The 25,441-nt window shown below is 37.5% G+C and overlaps 2 protein-coding genes across 9 annotated transcripts in view; both read left to right on the top strand.

The window, feature by feature from the left end:
• The window catches only part of xpnpep3 (X-prolyl aminopeptidase 3, mitochondrial), a 34,302-nt gene extending 29,932 nt beyond the window's left edge, over positions 1 to 4,370 (top strand). The window contains exon 10 of the mRNA XM_056453453.1: positions 3,762 to 4,370. Coding sequence (XP_056309428.1) covers positions 3,762 to 3,934 — 173 coding nt within the window. The 3' untranslated portion in view covers positions 3,935 to 4,370. The remainder of the gene's footprint in view (positions 1 to 3,761) is intronic.
• A 3,431-nt stretch (positions 4,371 to 7,801) lies between these two features.
• Positions 7,802 to 25,441, top strand: part of ep300b (E1A binding protein p300 b) — a 69,682-nt gene continuing 52,042 nt past the window's right edge. For 5 of the 8 annotated variants that reach the window (XM_056453452.1, XM_056453451.1, XM_056453448.1 and 2 more), the window contains exons 1-5: positions 7,803 to 9,715; positions 12,102 to 12,682; positions 17,709 to 17,873; positions 23,639 to 23,879; positions 24,031 to 24,144. In XM_056453452.1, the coding sequence (XP_056309427.1) occupies positions 9,622 to 9,715; positions 12,102 to 12,682; positions 17,709 to 17,873; positions 23,639 to 23,879; positions 24,031 to 24,144 (1,195 nt within the window). In that variant the 5' untranslated portion in view covers positions 7,803 to 9,621. Of the gene's footprint in view, positions 9,716 to 12,101; positions 12,683 to 17,708; positions 17,874 to 23,638; positions 23,880 to 24,030; positions 24,145 to 25,441 lie in introns of all 8 variants that reach the window. The other 3 variants (XM_056453449.1, XM_056453445.1, XM_056453446.1) reach the window with 2 other exon arrangements.

Below are 25,441 nucleotides of genomic sequence, written 5' to 3'. Positions count from 1 at the left end.
GGATAAATGACGCAAAAATGACAATTGTTCTGTTTTTATATTTAGGTAAACATTTTTTTAATTTGAGAAGGTTTTTAACTTTGGTGATTCCTAACATTCATGTTAAAAAATCCAACAAAAAAAACATATACAGGCAAAACAAAAGAAAAACAGTCAGTCTGTGCCAATGATTGAACATTTACAGCATTATTTGTTTTAATCCACAGCCTTGGTAAAGAGTCCTCAACAAATTTACAACAACTTAAGTGTATATAAACAGATGCAAACCCACACACTTGTACTTAATAGTACTAACTTGAGTTTATCCTGGATTATGCAACCTGTAAAAAAGGTTGTAAACAAACACTGTAAGCTTGTAGAAATGTGAGTTTGGAAGTAATGAAAATTAAAGGAACGATAACTTGTAGAATTTATGAATCACCAGGGGCCAACAGTTTAAGCTAAAAATCTTCTTAAATCTTTAAATCTTTAAAATCAGCTTAATCTTTACTGAAAAAAGTCCCCAACATCTTGTATAGCCTGAGGCCAAGTAAATAAACTGAAAATGTGTGTTTTTTTTTTTTTTTGTCTTTAAGTAAAGAGTTTAAATTCATAATAGTTGTTTAAAGTGAACGCCACTCTTTTTGCTGTGACAGGAACTAAAACGTGATAGGAACTAAAAAGTGACAGGAACTAAAATAAATTTGTTTCATTTAGGGCTACCAGTTTTTAACCTATTCCTCTGGATGTGATTGTAAAATGGGGGCTTATACACCAATGACATGTTTTTTCTCCTGTAAAATTTAGTTTTGTTCTAGTTATGTGTGACATATATTCTGGGAATACAGTAATAACACCAGTGTATATAGTGTAATGTTACAGCATATAACCTTTTTGGGTTTATCATTTAAGGCCTGTTCACATAAAGAATACTGCATATAAACATAAATGTAAATATAATGATACGCGAGTCCACATTACCACACAAAAATGTTGTTTTTTTGTAATCACATGCTTTAGTTTTGCCATCTTCTACTTTAAAGAGATTCTTGATCCAAAAAATGACATTTTGCTGTTAACTCAAACAGGTTTAGAACAAGTTAAAGGTTGAGTAATTCGGGCATGATTATTTTATCAGCAATCCCTTTAAATATCAAAATAAATCGACGAAAGTTTTAGCTCAAATAACTTTATTGATCTATTGTGGGAAAAAAGCCACATACAGTACATCTTGGATGGCCTGAATATAATTAACAGCCAATTTTCATTTTTAGGTGAACTATTCCTTTAATTGAATACCTTTTTTTTTACAGTCCGAGTAGATTCTAATCGGCTGTTAATATTTTTGTCCATCAGCTGTAAAAAATAGTTGTTATCGTTGCCCTTTTGCTTTAAACTTTGATTTTGAAAACTACAGTTATCATCTTGATCCTACACTTTGGATTTCCTGCCTGTAGTAATTACCACATGGACCAGCCATGATAACAATGACGTGTCTGTCACAGACTTGGCAACTTCACTTCCTGTCAAGTGTTTTTTTTCCTTCTTCTTTTACTGCGTCCAACCGGCCAATTAAATGCTGGTTTACCAAGGCTCTTTTAAGTGTTAGAAGTATTAGGGGGCAGCCCTACAGTTTATTAAAGATAATTTGGTGAAGTTTTATGTCCTGCTGAACCTGCTGTAGATATGCAGTAGATTTAGAGCTTCTTATCTGATCAGCACCTCAAACTCAAAAACTAATTTATCCATTTACAGTAATCATTTACCCATTCAGCTAATTTTAAAAAGCAAAAAAAAAAAAAAAAGACTTGAAAGTGTAATCTGCTCACAATTATTTTCAGTTGTGCTCATTATGAAAACTGTGTCTTGAGGAGCAAATATGAACAATATAATGATTTCTTATAGAAAATCACAAAAATTTATGACATTTCTTTAGGGGCGTCATAGTGGCGTAACCCCAGATTAATAAAGGGACTAAGCCGAAAAGAAAGTGAATGAATGAATTAGTTAACGTTAAATTTACATAGACTAACTTTAATTAATGCTTCAGAATTTTCATGCAAACTAATGCAGTTTTCTAATATTCCCACATTAATCCTTTGTGTAAAGTTACCAAACATTTTGTTCATTAAAATCAATCAATAACAATGATGAATATTACTGTTTTCAACTATTTGTATTAATTAAATTCATATTTGTGAACAAACCCTCAATTACGTTCATGAATTGTGTATTCATGCGTTTTGTGAACTATTAGTGCATAGACATTATTCAGTTCGATTCAAGTTTATTTGTATAGCACTTTTACAATAAGTATTGTTTCAAAGCAGCTTTACAAAAGGTGCACATTCTTATGTTAAAATCTAATTGAGTTAAAGTTACAAATATAAGTTATTATATACAGACATGGTTCATTCATTCATTCATTTTCTTTTCGGCTTTAGTCCCTTTATTAAGTCGCCACAGCGGAATGAACCACCAACTTATCCAGCATATGTTTATGCAGCGGATGCCCTTCCAGCCTCAACCCATCTCTGGGAAACATCCAAACACACTCACTCACACACTATGGACAATTTAGCCTACCCAATTCAGCTGTACCGCATGTCTTTGGACTGTGGGGGAAACCGGAGCACCCGGAGGAAACCCACGCGAACGCAGGGAGAACATGCAAACTCCACACAGAAACGCCAACTGACCCAGCCGAGGCTCGAACCAGCGACCTTCTTGCTGTGAGGCGACAGCACTACCTACTGCGCCACTGTGTCGCCTAGACATGGTTAACCTGCAATTTTTTTGCATATAGGTGATGTCTATGTAGATGTTTAATGAAGTGTATTAAGTATCTGTGTTGGCCGTACATTAGCAACATTTCAAATGAATCAATCAACATGATTTTGTACTTAATATTAATATATTTAAAAAATGACAATTGAAATCTAATAGTATAAAAAATAGACCTAAATAAAAATTTTATATTTCTGTATTTTTTTATATAGTGTATGTATGTAGTGTGTGTTTATATAACTTACAAAGTATAGTACATATATAATACATATATATAAGTTCATATTAGTTTGTAAATATTACTACAATAAGGTTTTTCATATGATAAAAATAATAGTGTTGATTATTAGAGAAAAAAAGTGGGTGGACTGGTTGTATAGCACAACTAAAACTGGAAGACGTCAAGACGTCAATAACCTAGATGCATGTTGTCACACGCTGCACTTGAGGTGTACACAGATCTGTTAATTAAAATCAGAGCAATCTACTTACAGACAAACATGTGGTGTTTTACAAACCACACTTGTTGAGGACATTCATAAAGAACAATGTTTATAACATAATAATAATACTGATAAACCGCAGGCCTGTATAATGAATGCCAAACAGGCATACTAGTTAAAATTGCATTCAACTTCAAAATAAAATATACTCTCAATTTATTGACCCTCATGTTTCCAAACCTTAATGTTTCGTTTTGTTGAACACGAAAAGAAGACATTTTGAGAAATGTTGGAAAGCGGTAACCTTTAAGTTCCATAGTACAAAAAATACCATGAAAGTACCAGTTTCCAACATTCTTCAAAATATCTTTTTTTATTTTTTCAACAGAAGAAACAAACTCAAACAGGTTTGGAGCAAGTAAAGGAAAATATGTTATGACACAATAAGTATTTGTGACACAATTAGAATTTTAGTGTGAGCTATTCTTTTAACATGAGCAAATATTAGAAAACCAAGTCTCTAAACTCTCATCTCTTCTTCCCATCATCCAGGACTGTACATCAGTGAGGAAGACAGCTCCTGTCCAGAGCGATTCAGGGGTCTTGGGGTGCGAATTGAGGATGACGTGGTGATCCGAGACCACGGTGGACCTCTTATTCTTTCTGCAAACACCCCCAAAACCATCAGTGAGGTGGAGAGAACTTGTGCATGTGCAGAAGACTGAAAGCAAACACACAGCAAGTCCTTCAAGAACGAGTCTGTTTCTGCAGTCTTTAACAGGTCGGCTTGTAGGATTTTCTTTAATAGTGAACTCAGGAAGTCTGGATCTCACAGAACGTGTGTTAAATCTGGAGGATTAAGAGCCGGACGTGTCTGGACAGCGTGCATGGTTTTCTCCTGATAGCCAGTTCACTTCTACAGCAGTGTTATGTGTTTGACCTACACACCTAAGATCTGGGATCAGGGTTTATAGGAGACTTTTAAAGAGGTCAGAGAGAGAAGCGTCTGTGAATTATTGAGCATGATGAACAATTTATTTGTTTGTTTGTGAGAGAATTGAGTTTCTTTACATGTTTGATTGTTTGTTTCCTGATGTTTTAATTGTCATAATTGTCAATGTCTTTTTTGACAGAAAAATAAATCTCTAGTTCTTAATCGTTGCTGATGTTTGTATAAGTAGTGCATCTAATCCACATAATTAGTCACTTCTTTGCAAAAATGTGCCATTCAATCCAAATTATGACTATTTTAGCAACTTAATATATACATAAATCATGTCTAATGTAACGATTCATTCACTCATGGGCAGTTAACATTTCATGGTAACTTAAAGGAACGCTACACTTGAGTCTCCTCTAGAGTTAAACAGTTGAGTTTTACCATTTTTGAATCGATTCAGAAGATATCCGAGTCTGGCGGGAGCACTTTTAGCTTAGCTTAGCATAGATCATTGATCCGGATTAGACCATTAGCATCTCACTCAAAAATGTTTGTCTAATCCAGATAATTAGTCACTTCTTTGCAAAAATGTGCCATTCAGACCAAATTATGACTATATAGTAACTTAAAACATACGTAAACCATGTCTAATGTTATGATTCATTCACTCATGTGCAGTTTACATTTTGTGGTAACTTAAAGGAACACTACACTTGAGTCTCCTCTAGAGTCAAACAGTTGAGTTTTATCATTTTTTTTAATCTATTCAGCTCATCTCTGGGTCTGGTAGGAGCATTTTTAGCTTAGCTTAGCATAGATCATTAAATCGGATTAGACCATTTGCATCTCACTCAAAAATGTGCATCTAATCCATGTGATTAGTCACTTCTTTGCAAAAGTGGGCATTCAGTCCAAATTATGAATATTTTAGTAACTTAATATATATGTAAATCATGTCTAATGTAATAATTCATTCACTCATGGGCAGTTTACATTTAGTGGTAACTTAAAGGAACGCTACACTTGAGTCTCCTCTAGAGTTAAACAGTTGAGTTTTACCATTTTTGAATCCATTCAGAAGATATCCGGGTCTGGCGGGAGCACTTTTAGCTTAGCTTAGCATAGATCCGGATTAGACCATTAGCATCTCACTCAAAAATGTTTGTCTAATCTAGATAATTAGTCACTTCTTTGCAAAAATGTTCCATTCAGACCAAATTATGACTATATAGTAACTTAAAACATACGTAAACCATGTCTAATGTATTGATTCATTCACTCATGTGCAATTTACATTTAGTGGTAACTTAACCTCCTAGGGCTTGAGTGTCCACATATGTGGACAGCACATTTTAGCTCTTAAGTGGCTTTTTAAAATACTTGGAATGTTTTATATTTTGTTACAGACATACAGTGTCATCCTGCAACTGTTTTGCAGCATATGAAATGTCCCAAACACTATTTTTAACTGTCCAAAATGGGAAATTTTTTTTGTTTTTACTCTCTGATAATCAATGCAAGTAAAAAAAATATATGTTAAATATGCATAAAAAATTCAGGAAAAAGTGTTTTATGTAAATTCGGACCACGAGTCCACATTTATAGACATCGTTTTTCTCTAAAAGTTCATCATATCAAAAGATGATACTTAGATTTTTGTTGTAATTAGGTTCCAATAAGCCCAAATAGCAAAGAGAAATAAAAAAGGCATGTAAACAAACACCTTGGGCCTTAAGAGGATAAAGGAACACTACACTTGAGTCTCCTCTAGAGTCAAACAGTTGAGTTTTACCATTTTTGAATCCATTCAGCTCAACTCCGGGTCTGGCGGGAGCATTTTTAGCTAGTGTTTGCACAGGTCATTCAATTAGATTAGACCATTATTAAACCTCACTCGAAAATGACCATAGAGTTTTGATAATTTTCCTGTTTTGTAAATCAATTACAAAGCTTGACTTCTGCATTTACATTGTGTACTAAGACCAATTGAAAATAAAAAGTTGCTTCCTTATGTTTAAAAGAAAGAAACTCTTGAAGGTTTGAAGTAAATGACAACATAATTTTCCTTTTAGGTGAAACATCCCTTTAAGATTCCCATAATAAATACTGGCTACATGGACAGCGCACTATATTTTGTGGCTTAATAGGTAGGCAACTTTTTGACATCCTCTAGGACGACTTTCAATGTACCCATACCCAAAATGCAATTTATGTTTCAGCTGAAGAGACTTTGAACATGCCAGTGAGACCGTGAAGTGCTGTCTAGGTAGGTAGTTTTCTAGATATTAAGATTTTTTTTTTAACTCTCCTGAACTAGTTATGATACTCAAACATGCTTTCTACATTGACATGTCTTTAAATGTTCTGAGCTGAGAATGTACCAAAGGTGACTGACTGATATTTTACAAAAACACTAAGCTGGATTGATGTGTAATGTTTTTATACCCAAAATACTGTTTAGTTTAAAGATAAGTAGACATGTAGCAAGAATTATGTCATTTTGAGTTCAAGGTGTAAATGTGGCTTTGCAAAAACAGCCTTTGAACAAAAAAAATTACTAAAATATTGTCTAGGCAGCTGTTCGGGCTGAGGGTTTTGAGCAGAGTTAATTCTTTAAGCTTGTTAGGGTGCAGAACAAGCCTTTATTTTGATTGTTTTGACCCAAACTCATTTAGAATTCATCAAAAGTGTCTAAAAAGCTATTCTAAGTAGTACACTTGGTTTTGAATAAGGTAAAGTTGGTTTAATATTTGCACATTCTGACTTTCTCCTTAATAATATCATTTTAGAGAAAGTGTTATTTGCTATTTCCAAATAGGGAAATCACATTAGCAGCCAACAACTATCAAAGTACAACATTGTTCACAGTCCATTAAATAGTGCTCATGTTTTTAAAGTCATACTTAATACGATTTCAGCCCAAATAGTCAAGGTATCGTGGTAAAAAATAAAAGGAGCATGTCAGAAGTTGTCTCTGAATGAATGTGCGAATATAAAATCAACTTTACCTCAATTTAGTTTTGAGACAGTCTTTTATTATGAGAAGACTTGATTATAATGTCCAGGTGTATTTTTTTTAGCTAAACCTAACAGGATTAGGATAAACTCAATGTTCTCTACAATGACAGCTCCCAAGGTTTTGAGACACAATCTCTCACACAATGCTGAGGTGTATGCATGTTTATAAATGCTGTCTAGTTGTTGAGGTGAGCTGATGAACGTGTCTGTTATAAAAATATAGTCTACATGTTGGCAGCTTACTATATGAGTCGAAAAACTGTAACGACTCACTACCATGCCCAAAAATGCCTTGTTCTCACCTCTTATCGCTACTGGACTTAAATTAGGCACTTGACCCCTGCGTTTCTCAGAGGAAGCTGTCTGTCCCTCCAAATGTCGAAGACAAGTCATATTTTGCACGCCAAGTAACAACACAGTGGGCATCGTTTCGCATATCTAACGTTAAAGTGGCTCCATCATCAGATGATGCTGGAGCCCGTCTTGCACCCGCCCAGAACAGTCGCAACTCCGAAACAGTACGGAAACAGCACTGTCCGGGAAATCCCGATCGCCATCTCCCCCTCCACCCCCCTTTACTAATGTTACCGCACCTCCAACCTTCCCTCCCCCCAGCCAGAGGAGTAGAAACAACAAGCCGCCATTTTGTTTGTGCGGAGAGAGTGAAGGAGGCAGGAGCGACCGAAAAAAGCCACTCGAGCGCCGACCACTGCGACTCTGAGCGCCGCCGGCTCCGTCCTCGCGGATCCAGACCGGAGAAAACACAAGCCGGGCGGTTAGCGGAGGACACGGAGGGCAGATTACAGATTCTCCCGTGTGGAAATCAAAGAGCAGACTGGTTTTGCCTTTCTTTTTCGGTTCTTTTTTTTTAAACGGAGCGGAGAGGCGGAAGAGGGCAAACATTTAAACGAAGGGAAGCTCGTCAGGGGAAAAGGAAAATAACAGCGTCACGAAGTGGGAATAGCTGTGAAATTACATCGCCGGTTGCGGGTGGACGACAGCGAAAGTGGGGAAAATCGCAGGAACTGTGCAAGAGAAGAGAGAAATTTAAAAGGGATGAACGCGCAGGGGGGTTCACAGCATCACAAAGCCTATGAAAGGGGTTTGAGGACCCCCAGATTTTGGGGGGTGCAGCTGGCAATATCACCCGGATCGGCAGATGCTTCAGACCCCAAATATTAGTGAAGCCAGCCTCGTTTCGGTTCATTTCTATTTTCGACCCACCGCTGTTCCTCTCGCTCCTTCTTAATGCTCCGCGAAGAAGCTCTCGGGCTGTGCAGTGACAAATTATTCTTATTTGCTCGATGTGTCAGTGCATTGAAATACAGGCAAATGCATTGAGCAACTTCACTCGATTCCCATTCTTTGGCTCGCGAACTGCACCTTTTCGCACTTCGACCAATTGCATACATGTTCTGTCCACTAGACAGCCACTTTTAAAAGCATTTCTTTGCATTTTGCATGCACGATCTGTGCGCAGTGCAGGGTGGTCTCCTGAAGCAATGGTCAGAGAGAGATTTTCTGCAAACACTTTTAACTCGTGCAGTGGACACATTCACACAGAGGGCGCACGAGCCATATTCAGATACGAACGCACAATAAACCATTGAACTTGTCACTTTGAAGTGTTGTTGCAAAATACCACGACATGGACACTGAAATATGCAAGTTGTTTGGAATCGTTTAACGCGGTAGTCCGTGCATGCAAACTGAAGTCACCTCAGTCCTCGAGTGCACATTTCTCATGTTATTTATTCTGCAAAGAGTATTATATAAGGACGAAAGGACACTTTTACATTGCTTAATTGTATTCCGAGTATTTATTCGTTCTCTCCATCCGTCTTACTTTCTTGGGAGGAAATAAAGGCATTGATGAAGAAGATTCACACATCTGTGTTAGTTTTGAGGTGCATGGTGGACTTTTAATCTTCGAAGTACAGTGATGCTGGCCGAGAATTGCACATGCTACAATGTAAAGAAGAAAGACACACAATTCTGAATCTGAGTGTTTGATCGGGAGAATTGCACGAAGCGGAGCGAGTTCGCTTTCTCGTACACAACGCCTTAAAAAAGCAACACTTCAGTTCGCCGCCGACAATGGCGGAAAAGACGGATGCAAGCAGCGAGGATAAATCTCGGGAAAATTGCTCGGTCGCCGAGGAGGCTACGTGAGTTTGCGGAGAGCTTGCATGACCGTCTGTTCCTCCCTTCACCTCCTCCTTTCGGAAATATACTTTGAGGAACTAAAGACTACAAAATCTTAAAAGGGAGCATTAAAGGTGGACTGAACAATCAAGCATTGCATTACATGCATGTATCGTCCCATGAAAGGGAAACGGGAATCCGTCCGGTGTTCGTGAACGGGGAGATTTCATTCGCACATCGGCTAGCGACTGCACAGGAAGGGCTATCCTACGCGGGATATATGCTTTAACACTAAACCGGAGGAAAACTATGGCCGATAATGTGCTGGACTCCGGTCCGCCTTCAGCTAAGAGGCCTAAATTGTCTTCCCCGGCTCTGTCGGTCTCCGCCAGCGATGGAAACGGTAAATAACAATAATAATGTTCACGCGCTGCGGTGTGCGGCGAGTCTCGCGCTTGCACACCGTCGCTGTTCGCGTGCATGTATGAAATTAAGACACGCGACGTGTGTTTTAACAGCTTCCTTTTGTTGTGTGTTTGTTTTCCTCAACCCCCGGCATTTAAATAACTTAGCAGAGTAGCTAGCAGGCTAATTGGCTCCGTGTTTTCATCTGAAGTTGATGAGGTGTGTGTGTTACAGTGGTCATCTGAGTGTGCAGTGTTTTTCCGGGTGTGAGTTACACAAACTTTTCGCATTGTGTCTCTTTATGAGAATGCTTTGGTGTCAAAGGTTTACGAGGTGATGCGTTTTGAGCTTGTCAGGAAATGGGAAAACTCCACATGAACTCCTTATAAATCACATCGCTTTTTCTGACACACGGTTGGCAATGAAGTTGAAGCTTGTCGAGTTATTTACATGAACTACATGGTAGATGATACTGTTTGCAAGTCAACAATAAGCAGTAGATGCTAGCTCATATCTTAAACTAGCCTAAGGTGATTTGCTGGTTTCGCTTTTTGAGCAGAGGTGTCCAAGCTAAAACAAACATGACCATTGAAGACTATTAACCCATCCTAGACTGTTTGAAGCAGTGTTTTCCATGGCAGAATTTAGTGTCTAACAGGATGATGTTTGATATGAATTCTAGCCATCCATCAGTACATTTTTCTTTTCTTTAAATGGTAGATTGGGATACAAAGCAGTTGGTTGCTGTTATTATTGCCTGAATTTAATATAATGGGATAACAGGAAACAAATCAAAACAATTTTGTAAAAAAAAAAAAAAAAAGTAAAAACTGAAAATAAGTTTATTGTAAATTGTGGCACTGTTTACGTTGTACTTAAAGTACTGGGAAAGGTGATATATGTAAGCTTTGAACTTGAAATATATCCCTTCAGTTATTTTACTGCACACTGTCCAAGACAATTATACACCAGCCACTGGACGATTTTCATAAATGTATAGACATTTAAAATTCTATATATGCAGGATTTTTGTGTGCCACAAATGCTTGAAATATGCTAAACACTGTGACTTTAATCATGAACATGTCTAAATATACATCCGTTAAAAAATCTTTAAATATATAGTGGCAACAATTCATAAATTCAGTTTTTTTTAGATTAATTGTGTGGCATTTTACCCATTTATTATCTCGTTATACCCCCTTTCCTTTTGCTTTTAAAAAGCCAAAATGGAAAACAAATTATTTAGTTATTCAACCAGCCATATGTACATTGTTCTGTGACAAAAAGTCATGACATTGTCCAGTTAATCACTTTTGCTTTTCTATAAGTCCCTCACAAGCACTCACAAGTTTGCCGGCTTCATATTTAGAGTATGTTCGATGTATTAGTTGTTGGTATGTTTCTGTTATCAGGATCTGCCATTATGTAGGAAAGGCCCCCATTTTGTCCCACCGCTTGTCCATTGTTATGCCATGCCATGTGTTTTTTATTAGTATGAACCATTAGGACATGCACACCGGTTCTACTGCATACTGCTCTCCAATGCTCTGTCTCTCATCACAATCATCTGTTGCAGCCAACAGCAGAGATTTGTTCAGTTGCAGTTCAGTCAGCTCGTGTGGATTTCTTGCTGTAAATTGATTGATAGATATATCGACCGATCTGATTAACTGGACCATATTTGCCCACTGGAGACATGTTGCCCATTTACTGTCTTTTTGGTTAATTTGGGTACAAGTTACATTCATATGTACTTGAGTAAAATTTGATTCCTTTTCCAACGTCTTTGCTGGAAGCATACTGTTCACATGAAGCGTGATAACGGTTGCGATTAAAAGATATAATTCTATATATTAATGAATGACATGTCTATAATAGTAATGACAAGGAGAAACAATGTTGTGGGAATGATATGTTCTGCTTTACTTTAATAAACTTAGGCATTTATTGGATAATCATGGATAATCACCCAAAAATGAACGATTACTGCCCCTTAAATGATTCCAAACCTTTCTAAATTATTTTTTCTTCTGTTGAACACAAAATAAGATATTTTGAAGAATTTTGGATCCCGGTAGCCATTGACATCCATAATAGGTAATACAAATACTAAGTCAATGGCTACAGGTTTCCAACATTCTTCAATGCTGTGCAACAGAAGAATAAAACTCAAACACTTTTGGAGTAAGTAGAGTGTGAATAAATTGACAGATTTTAGTTTTGTTTAGAATTTTCCCACTTTAACACAATAATTCCAGGTGGAAACAGGGTATTCTTATCATTTTATGTGTGAGCAGGCCTTAATGATGCTCCGATGTATCTAATTGAGAATGAATTTTTTTGTGAGCAACAGCCTAAAAGTCTGTTTTCCTGTCTTTCAGATTTTGGCTCTCTGTTTGACCTGGAGCATGACCTCCCAGATGAGCTCATTAACTCCTCCGACCTGGGCCTTCCTAACGGGATGGACCCCAGCCAGTTGCACACCAGTCTGGGTGGAGGAGGGATGTCAGGCCCTCTGGGCGTCTCAGGCCAAGACACTGCGGCCAAACACAAGTACCTGTCTGAGCTCCTCCGCCCTGTCGCTCCTCCATCCACCTCTACGGCCACCGGCAGCCCCGGTAACGCAGCTTCCTTAGGAATGATGGGAGGTCTGAGCGGTGGCCCTGTTACTCAGGGAATGGGTGGCCCTCAGCAGCAGCCTAGCATGATGCCGCAGCCTGGCATGGTGGGGGGACTGAACCGAGCCATGATGGGCACCCAGAAAGGGAATGGACAGCCGCAGAGTATGATGGGTGGGCAGATGATGAATGGTGCACCTAGAATGGGCTACGCCAATGTGAACATGAATGTGGGCATGGCTGGCAACGGGAGTATGCTGCCCGAATCTCTGCAGCAGCCGAATGCAGGGCAGCAGATGGCACAGGCAGCAATGAGACCGCAGCAACCAGGAGCAGTGAACAAGGTAACGTGGGAACAAATCAGGGTGTAATAATCAGAAAAGGGATTCTGTGTGCTTGTACAGATTTTCATTAGTTGGAGGAAAAAAATGGATGAAATTTATTAACAGTTTATATGATAACTCTGAATTGGGAGTCACCATCATCACTCCACCATGCTCTCATTTTTTATTTTTATTTTTTGTGGTGGGATCTGTATGGTTTTGGAAATGCTGATTTGAGAAGGAGAAAGGAGCACACATTGGCTAGTAAATCCACTAATGAATGTGTATCCATATTTAGTTTTTTATTAACATACGAAAAGAAAATATGGGAAATATGTACATAAAATTACAAAACAAAAACTAATTTCAGGACAAAAACGTTTCTTTAAGCAAGAGTAGGTGTTTAATGTGACCTCCCTTGGCATTTTGATCTGTTTACATAGCCCATTATTATAGGCCACAACTAACAATTATTTTAATAATAAATTAGTTGACCATTAATAATTTTTTTCCGATTAATCTGATAAAGTACTAAGTAGTTTTTAAATTTGACCTTTTGCTCATTATGGCTGTATAAAACTCTGAATCAGGGTGTTTTTTTATGTATAAAAGTCAGTGCTTCCCACAGGTTTGGAATATACTTGCGGTGGTAGCTGGATTGAAACACACCACTTACCCACATCACATAAATAGTTACCTATACGCAACATACAAAACATTATTTAATTTTTAACAATAATTTTATTTAATATGACACAATTTTACACTGTTTTTTTTTCAATGGGTTAAAGTAAAAAAAAAAAGACTGTTAAAATAAAAACGAAATCCACTATTTCTCTTACCTTTATGCTATATGATAGCCTATGTAATATATTAACATCGCCAAATAAATAAAATAATCAGCTAATGAGAAATAAATGTCAGAAAAAGGAGACAGTATCTCTAAAAATTATCATAATTATAAGACTAAAACCTGTAGATTATTTAAATAAGGCAAATGCATTGATTAAACCTAACGGTGTACATACATTTTGCAGCCAGTTTAGACCAGTCATTTCGTCCTCTTCGAGTATATAGCTACGTTTTTCTGAATCGTTTAGGTAAAAAAAATTAATTGTCGAATGTTTCTCTCGCTCTCACAACTGTCTGTGTGCAGTCAGCCACAAAGCTAAGCGAAAGTAGGATTAAGTAACAAGGTAATGCAAAAACACATACGCGCTTTAGAGAGCGAAAGCAAAAGTTGAATCCCGGATATTTTAAGAGATTTAGAAACCTGGGCTGGACGAATTTTATAAGTCTCTAAATGTCTCTGTGTCTCTGCAAATTTTGTGAGACCGCACAGAACGAAACGAGTAAACGAGAGATTTTTCACTACTTAATCGATCGTAGGTGTTTGGTTATTGTGCCAAAGTGTAAAAGGATGTTAATAATAGTAAAAAAAATGTGTCACTAAATGTACTTGAGCGGCCGTTAATATACCTGGACTTCTCGCGCAGGTGAGGTCTATGTGTGGAAAGCATTGAAAGTGTACTTTAAAAAAAATGTAAAAGCCGAAAATCGAGGATCAATGATCTTTGATTTTGACATTTAAATCTGGATAAGCGGAAAAACTTTTTTTTTTTTAAGGGTTCAAATTTTCTAGATATCCAAAATACAAGCGAAACAAGTGTTGTACACCTGTTATATTCACATTATGAAATTATGACGTGAACATGCCAACATTGAGATATTAAACAGCAGAATTTGCTGAAATATCAGATGAATAATAGATAAATAAACAGCAAAATTTCTTTTTGAAACAGAGGTAGAAATCAACTAAAATTAGCTGAAAACCATAACATTGACTAATTGTGATATTCTACTCCTGCTGTTGTTTGTTGATTTTAAATATGGAGTCTCTCACTCTAATCGCACCATTTAATTTAAGCTAATCTAAAGTAAAGCCATTTAATTCATCATCACTATAGCTTTAAATGTGATTGTGCAATGTGATGCTCGTGAGTTGCAACTGAACTGATCTAGCATGGATGTCCCCAAGTTAGAAAACAGTTTAAACTGAAGCACTTAAACTATACCATTTTAAGACGATTCGACTACTTCCATCCCACGAAAACTCAGTCTTCCATAGAGTTCAGGCTATTATCGTCTTAGAGGCATTTATTGTAAAATTCTTTGATGCCTTGGAGGACTAGGGGTGCATGCTTTTTCCCAGAAGCTGGTTCTGTACGTGCCATTGCACGAGAGGCTTTGTATCTTGTCGTCATGCTTCTCAGTCACGTGAGCAGCCCAACTAATCTATTATGTCATTCATTGACAATCAATTTCATTATCGATTTTATCATTTAGTTGTAAGATCTGATAATGTAATTAATAATTAATATCAGGTGTGTAATTGTAGTTAATATCAGGGCTCCTTCAGCATTTCCCAGGGTTTTCTTTCGATGTAAGCTATCCTTTCTTTCTTTCTTTCTTTCTTTCTTTATTCACACACATACACTACGGCCAATTCACCTTATTCAATTCACCTATAGCGCATGTCTTTGGACTGCGGGGGAAACCGGAGCACCTAAAGGAAACCCACACGAACACGGGGAGAACATGCAAACACCACACAGAAATGCCATCTGACCCAGCCGAGGCTCGAACCAGTGACCTTCTTGCTGTTAGGCGATTGTGCTACCCACAGTGCCAGCATGATGCCCGTGTTTGGGATCATTATCAGTATTTTAAGTAAAGCCCTTTCCAGGAATGTATTTATCAGCATTCACAATTCAATGAGTTCAGAAATTATACATCATTGGCTGAAATGCAGAATCAAATCAGGACAGAACCTCTACCTTGTTTCGCTGATAACCACAAACACTCATTCTTCTGCCTCTTTCCTTTCACATATAGTGAACAATTGGACCTGCTTTCATGGGCATGACCTTTAATGACATCCAAATTGAAATCTGTAGAGTTTATTATGGATTTGGCCCATCCTTTGCAACTAAAACAGCTTCAACTGTCCTGGGAAGACTTTCCACAATTCCTCCGCAGTGTGTTTTTTTTGGGGGAGGGGGATTTTTGATCTTGCTTGTGGTCTCCTTTAATTCATCCTAAAGGTGTTCTGTCAGGTCAAGGTCAGAACTCTGAAGGCCAGTCAAGATTCTCCACACCAAATTCGCTCATGGAGAGTAGGGAACATGAAATTGTCCAAACTGTCTTGGTATGCTGAAGCATTAAGAGTTCCTTTCACTGGAACTAAGGTGTTATGACCAACCCCTGAAAACAGCCCACACCATAATCCTCCCTCCACCAAACTTTGCACAATGCAGTAAGGCCAGTATCTTTCTACTGGAAACTGCCAAAGCCAGACTCATCCATTGGATTGCAAGACAGAGAAGTGTAAAACCATCTACATTGCTCTTGAGTCCAGTGACAGTGTGCTTTACACCACTGCATTTTCATGCTTTACAATGAACTTGTTGATGTTAGGTTTGGATGCAGCTGCTTAGCCATGGAAACTGATTCCATGAAGCTCTCTATGTCTGTCCTTGAACTAATAGCTGTAGATGTTGACTACAGAAGGTAAGCGACTTCAGTGGACTGTGTGCCTCAGCATGCACTGAGCCTCCTCTTTGTTTTTACTTGGCCTACCACTTCATAACGAAGTTGCCGTTGTTCCCAATTACTTTCACTTTGTTATAGTACTGCTAGCAGCTAATCTTGGAATGAATAGTAGTAACGAAATTACAACAATGGGCTTTTTGCATAGATGTCCACCTATCACTTGAGTTCACAGAGCACCTGAGAGCAACCCATTATTTCCAAAATGTTTGTAGATGCTGTCTGAAAATCTAGTCCACAACAAAATGGCCTATTTTGCCCGCTACTGCTAATAAATACGTACAAGGTATTGTGAAGTGTTTCGGGGAAGGATAATTGTTGAAATTTCACTTCCCCTAACAACAATAGTAGTAATAATAATGATGATGATAATAATAATAATAATAATAATAATAGTAATAATCATAATAATTGCTTCTTGAGGACCAAATCAGCTTCAATAATTTCTAAAGGGTCATTAAATCACATTTAAATGGAATAAGTTACAAAAGACTGTTGTTGTTTTCTTGAAGAGCAAGCCATTCTATGTTCTTTCCAAACTTCCTATTTCAAAACTCTTTATATGCAGCCAAAATACAATGAGAAAATTCCTGTCTCACACCTATCTTTTCTATGAAACCAGACTTTATGGTTTAGTTGCTTTGAATCGAGCTTGATACTTAACATTAAACGTCAAACGTGACGTTTTTAGGATTCATTAGTAATAAACACCAGGTTTTCTTATTTTCACACTTTAGAACTTAACAGAACTAATAAAAGACTTGTGTAGTGTAGTTGTAGGATGTTTGCTGTAAAAACTAACCTAGAACGTTCAGTCATTGTTTCAATACACAGTTCTTATTAGTAATCATCTCATAACAGAGCTGAAACCCAACTCTTTGTTTATTATTTTGTCAACCAAGACCGTTCTCTAAATCAGGTAGTGAAATAGACTATTGAAGTGAATGCGTAGCCATCTTGTGATGTTTCTTTGGTTTGGATGAGACAGTCAGTAATGTTATTCTTCACACTGAAACAATCTCAGTTTAAAAAACCTCGTCTTCTGCCTCATACAAGGAACTACGCAGCATTTTGTTGATTCACAGGCGATTGCACAACCTGTACTGCAGGAAATGGGCAGAAAAAAGATGGAATGACATTTTCTATTTTGTTTTGCTGGGTCTTTCTAGATTTTAAGCAGCTGTTTGAGGTTTATTTTGGAGAATTGATACTACCGTGGCACTAACATTACAGGAAAGAGGCTTAATTAAAAGATTTGAAAGTAAGCATTAAACAAACCTAATGATGGAAGCTTGTTTTGCTGTTAATATTCTTTCAACATTTTTTTTTCACCATCATTGATGATGGATCAAACTGAAACCATTGAGATTGAAAATCTAGCTCATTATATTTTGTCATAAATTTGTCTCCTGTTTTTTTTCTCCTTCTTCTGTCTCAGATGGGGATGATGGGTGCTCCTGGCCCATATGGCAGTTCATATGGTCAGTGCGGAGGACAGTCTCAACTTGGGCCTCAACTCCAAAACAAAGCGGGTCAACCAAACAGCATTAACCAGTTCAACATGGACAAGAAACCTCAGCTTGGGCAGAACATGGGTGTTATGGTAAGAAAAAAAGAAAAAAAAAATTATGAAAATGTCATACACTACCTGACAAAAGTCTTGTCGCCTATCCAAGTTTTAAGGAACAACAAATAATAACTTGACTTCTAGTTGATTATTTGGTATCAGAAGTGGCTTATTTGAAAGGCAAATGCCTCTAAATTACGCTTATTTTTACCAAAATAAAATATGATTATGCCATGATTTTTATTTATTTAATTAGGACAGTAAGGTCTGACTTGGCTTAGACAAACGTCTTGTCACTTAACAGAAACAATGTACAGTATAAAACATAAAGTCATGGTGAAATGGAAAAAGAATTAATATAGTGTATGACACTCGACTGTATCCATACATCTCTGCAATGACTCTAATAACTTATTAATAAAGTCATCTGGAATAGCAAAGAAAGCGTTCTTGCAGGACTCATCTTCGTTCTTCATCTTGCCTCCTGCTTCATCTTACCTCAGACATGCTCAATAATGTTTATGTCTGGTGACTGGGCTGGCCAATTTTGGAGCACCTTGACCTTCTTTGCTTTTAGGAACTTTGATGTGGAGGCTGAAGTATGAGGATGAGCACTATCTTGCTGAAGAATTTGCCCTCTTCTGTGGTTTGTAATGTAATGGGCAGCACAAATGTCTTGATACCTCAGACTGTTGATGTTGCCATCCACTCTGCAGATCTCTCGCATGCCCCCGTACTGAATGTAACCCCAAACCATGATTTTTCCTTCACCAATCTTGACTGATTTCTGTGAGAATCTTGGGTCAATGCAGGTTCCAATAGGTCTTCTGCAGTATTTGTAATGATTGGGATGCAGTTCAACAGATAAGTCATTGGAAAAATCTACCTTTTGCCACTTTTCCAACTAGAAGTCAAGTTATTATTTGTTGCTCTTACAACTGGGATCGACGACAAGACTTTTGTCAGGGAGTGTAGTCAACAATCTGTATTGTCGATGTATTGTGCCCAAAAATAAGTAATCATACCAAACTGTTAGGTGCAAGACTTCAGGTTTAGGCATGACAGATTTACTAGTCAATGGAATGAGTGCTCCTTCTCAAATCAGCTTTTCCAAAACCATACAGATGCCACCACTAAAAAAAACCCCAAAACAAAACAAATGAGAGCATGGTGGAGTAATGATGGTGACTCCCAATTCAGAGTTATCATATAAACTGTTAATAATAAATTTCATCCATTTTCTTCCTTCAGTTTGTAAGAAGCAGTACAGATATATTAAAACTCTTGAACAGACTGAGCGGTTGAGTTTTCCTCTTCATGTCTTGACAGCAGAGGGAGCGAGTGTTTCTGTTCACATCAGTGGATGCAGAGTGGTTCTGACACTCCATAAACTACATAACCACCTTCATGAGCAGAATGCACATTTAGTCACAGTGTGTACACCAGAATTAAAAGCACCTGATTCCCTGCCCATTGAGAGCTCCACGTTTCACTCAGAAAATCTCAAATACATAGAAAACTGATGTAAATCACATTCTTTGCTGCCGATTTAATCTGTATTGTGCAGGGAATAGCAGCAGAGACCAGCACTTATGTTTTACCATCTGCATTTTGACATTAGCTAATCTGTCCAGGCAAACGCAGCATGATTAATAATCAGGAACTGGACAGACAATCAGTGGTAGAAATAATGGCCAATATGATGGTAAATATCAATAATTTCTATATTAGAATCTTTGGATGGAAACCTATCTAGTGTGAGCACCTTGAAGAATGATTTCTGGAACAAGAGTGAAGTACATCGCCTTAATAAATATTCAGAGAGTAGACCTACTATAATTTTGTACTATCCTTTTTTTTTTTAGCTAATTATATTTCAGATTTGTCCCCACAAAAGTTAATAATGAAAAAAATGGCAAATGAATTTCTTTGCCATTGCAAACGAATTTCAATTTTGCATTTCTTCTCCCTAATCGTTAAAATTCCTAAAATCGAATCAAACTATGAAGGTCTACTCCAAAACGATGACAAAATTTTGATTGAGAAGTTAAAATGCATTTAAAATTTACATTTTCTTATTACAACAATTTTAATTACATTACACTTCACTATGTTACCCATCAGATTTTTTGTCCAGTCAAATACTATTGAGAATCTGAAATGTCCTACCCTTACACTATAAATAGACATTAAAGCTAAAGCTGAAATTAGTCACTTGTTCACACAATGGGGTATTTGCACTTTTAAATTCAGTCAGCCAGCCCCAGGGCTTCCGCTTAATTGTCAACCCATTCAAAATCGCTGCGTTTAAGATCGTATTCCTTTAAAAAAAACAGCGATCTTCACTGCCTGGTTGAGATACAATATAAAGTGGGTATCAGACCAAACAAGAAGCACTGCATTAAATGATATTTTTCCATGCCATGTCTTTAAAATATGGAAATTAATTTTACCCCAGTATTTTCAATGGAGTTTCTGTGCCAGCCTGCTGCTAATGATGGCACCTGGGTTTAAACGGTCTTTCATCTCTTTTTACGCTTTAACAACCAAATGGATGCTTAGGTCTATTTAACTGTTTATATCTCAACTACATTACAACATTGATTCTGTAAAAGCCACTTCATGAAATTGAAAATAGTCACATAAAGTTTCACCGGAAGTTCATCATTGGCTGAAAAGCACTAGCTGTACACATAGCTCATTATTATTATTTAGGAGATAAACCATTCTGACAGTGTAATTATCACTTTATTGTTTCACTTTAACAGCATTAATAATTCAGTTTAATTGTGCTGGCAAATAGTTTTTTTAAACCAATTTTCTTTAAATGTCTGGCAGTTTGTGGCATTTCTGCTACAAGCCTCAGTAAATGTGCAGTCTTGCTCTAAAATAACTGTTTGTGGTAAAAGGGATTTTTTTTATTGTGTATTATTTTTGAGCATATATCTGAGACATGTTTGGAGAATATTTGCGTTTGTACTTCTTGTATTTCCCAAAAAAGAGACACCCTGTAATATTTTTGCTGGACTATCTTGATCTTTGATTATGGCCCACATTTGTCACAACATTTGTTCCCGTCCAGAGTCATCTTCATTTTTTTACAAAGATCTTGCATTGATGATGTGAGAGTCGGACCGCTGCATAAGTCTTCTCCAGCACATAACATAATTTCTCAACAGGGTCTCTGTGGAGGTCAATCCACTTGTAAAAATGATGTCTCTTACTCCCTGAACTACCTTTTCACAATTTGAGCCTGATGAATCTAGGCATTGTCATCTTGGAATATGCCCATGCCATTAGGGCAGAAAAAAAATCCATTGATTGAATAACATGCTCATTTGGTATATTTAGGTCAGTGGTCTCAAACTCAATTCCTGGAGGACCACAGCTCTGCATAGTTTAGCTCCAACCACCTCCAACTCACACCTGCTCTAATATTTTTGAACACCTTTAGTTGGATCAGCTGTGTTTGATTAGGGTTGGAGAGAAACTGTGCAGATTCGTGGCCCTTCAAGAATCCAGTTTGAGACCTATGATTTAGCTGGTCAGCTGATATCATTCTTTGGGCACATAATGCTGCTGAACCTTGACCTGACCAACTGCAGCATCTCTGATCACAGCACCGACCCTACAAACTTGTATATATGGACTCATCAGTCCACTTGACTTAAAACCATTGCTCCAGAGTGCAATCTTTATACTTTCTAGCAAATCAAGACCTTTTTTTTTGGATTAACCTCATTGATATAAGTTTTTTTTAACGCTGTGTAGCCATTTAGTCCCAATACCTTGAGTTTCCTCCACATTGTACATGTGTGAAGGCTCTTATTAAACACAGCTGTGAGTTTTACTGTTTCTTTTCTACAATTTGATTTCACCTGAAGATTAAGTGGTCACTGATCTTAAAGCTTTTTTTCTCCCCTGAATACACTTCTTCCTCAAAGATGATGGTTCCCAACTATCATTCCAATTTTAACAATGCATTGGACAGATCTTACAGCAGTTTCACTAGTTTCAGCAATCTCCTTAGATGTTTTCTTTATTTGATGCATTCTGAAACAGATGAACATTATTTTCCTGACCGCAGATGTGTCTTCTGACAGAAATGGAAAGCTACTCTTTGCATCAGTTAGGGTTTAATAACTTATCAGCTGAAACAGAAGCGTTCATGCAGTAATTATCCAAAGGGAGGCTCTTACCTATTTGCTTAGTTAAATTTTTGGACGGCAGTGTACATACACTCACCGGCCCCTTTATTATGTACTACAATTATTAGGTATTACTAGTGTTGGACCCACTTTTGCATTCAGAACTGCTTTAATCCTTTGTGGCATAGATTCAACGAGGTACTGAAAATACTCCTCAGAGATTTTGGTCCATTTTGACATTTGGTCCATAGCATCACGCAGTTGCTACAGCTTTGTCTGCTGCTCATCCATGATGCGAATCTCCCTATCCTCCACATCCCAAAGGTGCCCCATTTGAGTTCAGTGAACTTATTGTCATGTTCAAGACACCAGTCTGAGATCATTCGCACTTTATGACATGGCATGTTATCCTGCTGGAAGTAGCCATCAGAAGATGAGTACACTGTGGTCATAAAAGGATTGACATGGTCAGCAACAGTGGGCTGTGGTGTTGACACAATGCTCAATTGGTACTAATGAGCCCAGAGTGTGCCAAGAAAATATCCCCCACACCATTACACCACCACCAGTGTGAACCGTTGATGCAAGGCAGGATGGATTCATGCTTTCATGTTGTTGAAGCCAAATTCTGACCCTACCATCTGAGTGTCGCAGCAGAAATTGAGACTCATCAGACCAGGCAATGTAGCCTCAGTTTCCTGTTCTTAGCTGACAGGAGTGGCGCCCCGTGTGGTCTTCTGCTGCTGTAGCGCATCCACCTCAAGGTTGGACGTTTTGTGCATTCAGAGATGCTCTTCTGCATAGCTCGGTTGTAACGAGTGCTTATTTGAGTAACTGTTGCCTTTCTATCAGCTGGAACCAGTCTGGCTATTCTCCTCTGACCTCTGGCATTAACATGGCATTTGTGCCCACTGGGTATTTTCTCTTTTTCGGACCATTCTCTGTAAACCCTAGAGATGGTTGTGCATGAAAATCCCAGTAGATCAGCAGTTTCTGAAATACTCAGACTAGCCCGTCAGCCATATTCAAAGTCACTTAAATCCCCTTTCTCCTTCATTCTGATGCTTGGTTTGAATTACAGCAGATTGTCTTGACCATGTCTACATGCCTAAATGCATTGAGTTGCTGCTATGAGATTGGCTGATTAGAAATTTGCGTTAACTAGCAGTTGCACAGGTGTACCTAATAAAGTGGCCGGTGAGTGTATTCAGAGGAGAGAAAAAAAAATAAACTGATCAAAAGTGACAGCTACAAATAATATTTGTTCAAATAAATGCTGTTCTTTTGACCTTTGGATTCATCAAAGAGTCTTGGAAAAACTCAAAGCATCACATTTCCCCAAATCGGCATATTAGCGAGATTTCTGATGGATCCTGTGTCACCGAAGGCTGCAGAAATGACTGCTGTAAGTGCTTTGGCCTCACAGGAATAAATGGCTTTTTTTAAAATGTACAAAAATACTGCTAATAAACACAGCATTGGTGAGAATAAGAATGTTTGAAATCTTCTTCAAATTTGTGTACATGTTGCCATTTTTGCTGATGCTAATGGGCCCTCCAGTCTGCTTTAGTGCTAACTTCTTGATCTTTAAATCTAAATCTCCATCTGGAGCTGCAGAAGCATGAAAACACTCTTCGGTGTGTCTGTCTCCAGCAGGGCCCAGGTGTGGTGGGTGGTGTATCGGGGCCAGGTGGGACGGCAGCGCCCCCTGCCGCGGACCCAGAGAAGCGTAAACTGATTCAGCAGCAGCTGGTGCTGTTACTGCACGCTCACAAGTGCCATCGCAGAGAGCAGGCCAACGGAGAGGTCCGCCAGTGCAACCTGCCTCACTGCAGAACCATGAAGAACGTCCTTAATCACATGACGCACTGTCAGGCCGGCAAATCCTGCCAGGGTGAGCAGAGCCAGCTTTTTTTATTTTTATTTATTTATTTATTTATTTTTTTTTTTAATCTTTCGTTTGTGTTTTATCTTTTTAAACCTAAACAAGATGACATGGTGTCTTACTCGTGGCCCACTAATGTGCTTGTGTTTTTTTTTGACAGTGGCTCACTGCGCATCCTCCAGACAGATCATCTCTCATTGGAAGAACTGCACACGGCATGACTGTCCTGTCTGCCTGCCGCTAAAGAGCGCTGGGGACAAAAGAAACCAGCAATGTGAGTTAACATGCAGAAATGTATGGAAGCTTGTTTCTGCTATAGATTAAAATGAAAAGATGACTATGAATCTCACAATTCATGCTTTTCTTTCTGTTTTCATAGAATTCTTTATGGTTTTGCCATTTTGAGATTTTTCATATTTTCATATTGTAGTTGTATCTTAATTTTATATCTCACAATTGCAATCCTTTTTTTCTCCACAATTGCAAGTTTAATTGTCCGTAATCTGTAATCTGTAATTGTCTGAAAAATTTTGAACTTTCCTCCACAAAAATCAGTTTTGTGTTGTTTCCAGAGATGGCAAATGTACACATATGCTTTACTCAAGTAGAAGTACAGACTCTGGTAAAAGTTGAAGTACCGACTACACTTTTGCACTCAAGTAACAGTAAAGAAGTACGGCCTGAAATATGTACTTAAGTAAAAAGTATCCATTACTACTTACCGTTTTAGTTTCACGGCGGCAACTAGACTTCGCATCATATCGATACATTTATACAAAATAACTTGCATTTCTGATTTTAAAGTAAAAATTGTTGCTAATTTTCAACAGGAAAGTAGCAAGGCAACATCAGACTCTGCAATATTGCAATACAACACTTCTCAAAAGTCTGTGTATCATCATTCTGAGACAAACTCACAGCGTTTAGCATGTAGATTTGCAGCTTTTAAATCAAGAACAACAACTGCTATTAATGTCCATACATATACAAAAAAAATTGAGGCCTAAATCTTTACAAATAATAAACGTCTTCAATTAACACTTAAATTTGTCCAAAACATTTTTTTTGGACTATAATAAATACTTTATTTTACTATTTTGGGTGTCTGTATCTTCAAAGCTAAAATCAATATATCCCATGTTTTCAGTGTTTTTTTGTTTTTCCAGAGTATTGTGGATATTTTCTTTCATGGATATATAGTCATTAATGCTGTTAATACATTTATTCCATGCAAAAAACAAAAACATATTACAGCCTTCAAAACTTTTTGCATGAACTTTTTTTTTTTTTTATGTGGTAATTTCCTGATTTTTCCTTTTCATTTTAATTCTATTCATCACCCAGTGTGAATAATTTTGATGATGTTAAAATATATGTTAAACTAATTTAAGTGAAATGGAAAAAAATTGAATTGCTGAATCAAAAGAAGAGTTCAATTTGCCCAATGACAAAAAAATAAAAATTAAATATGGATTGCGACACCAAGCACATGAAAACTAAAGTAATCTGCTTTAAAAATGTAAGGAGTAGAAAGTACAGATATTTGTGTAAAAATTAAAGGAGTAAAAGTA

This window comes from Danio aesculapii, chromosome 3 (assembly GCF_903798145.1).
Source record: "Danio aesculapii chromosome 3, fDanAes4.1, whole genome shotgun sequence".
NCBI classification, from domain to species: domain Eukaryota; kingdom Metazoa; phylum Chordata; class Actinopteri; order Cypriniformes; family Danionidae; genus Danio; species Danio aesculapii.
This window is presented reverse-complemented; position numbering and strand designations above follow the sequence as displayed.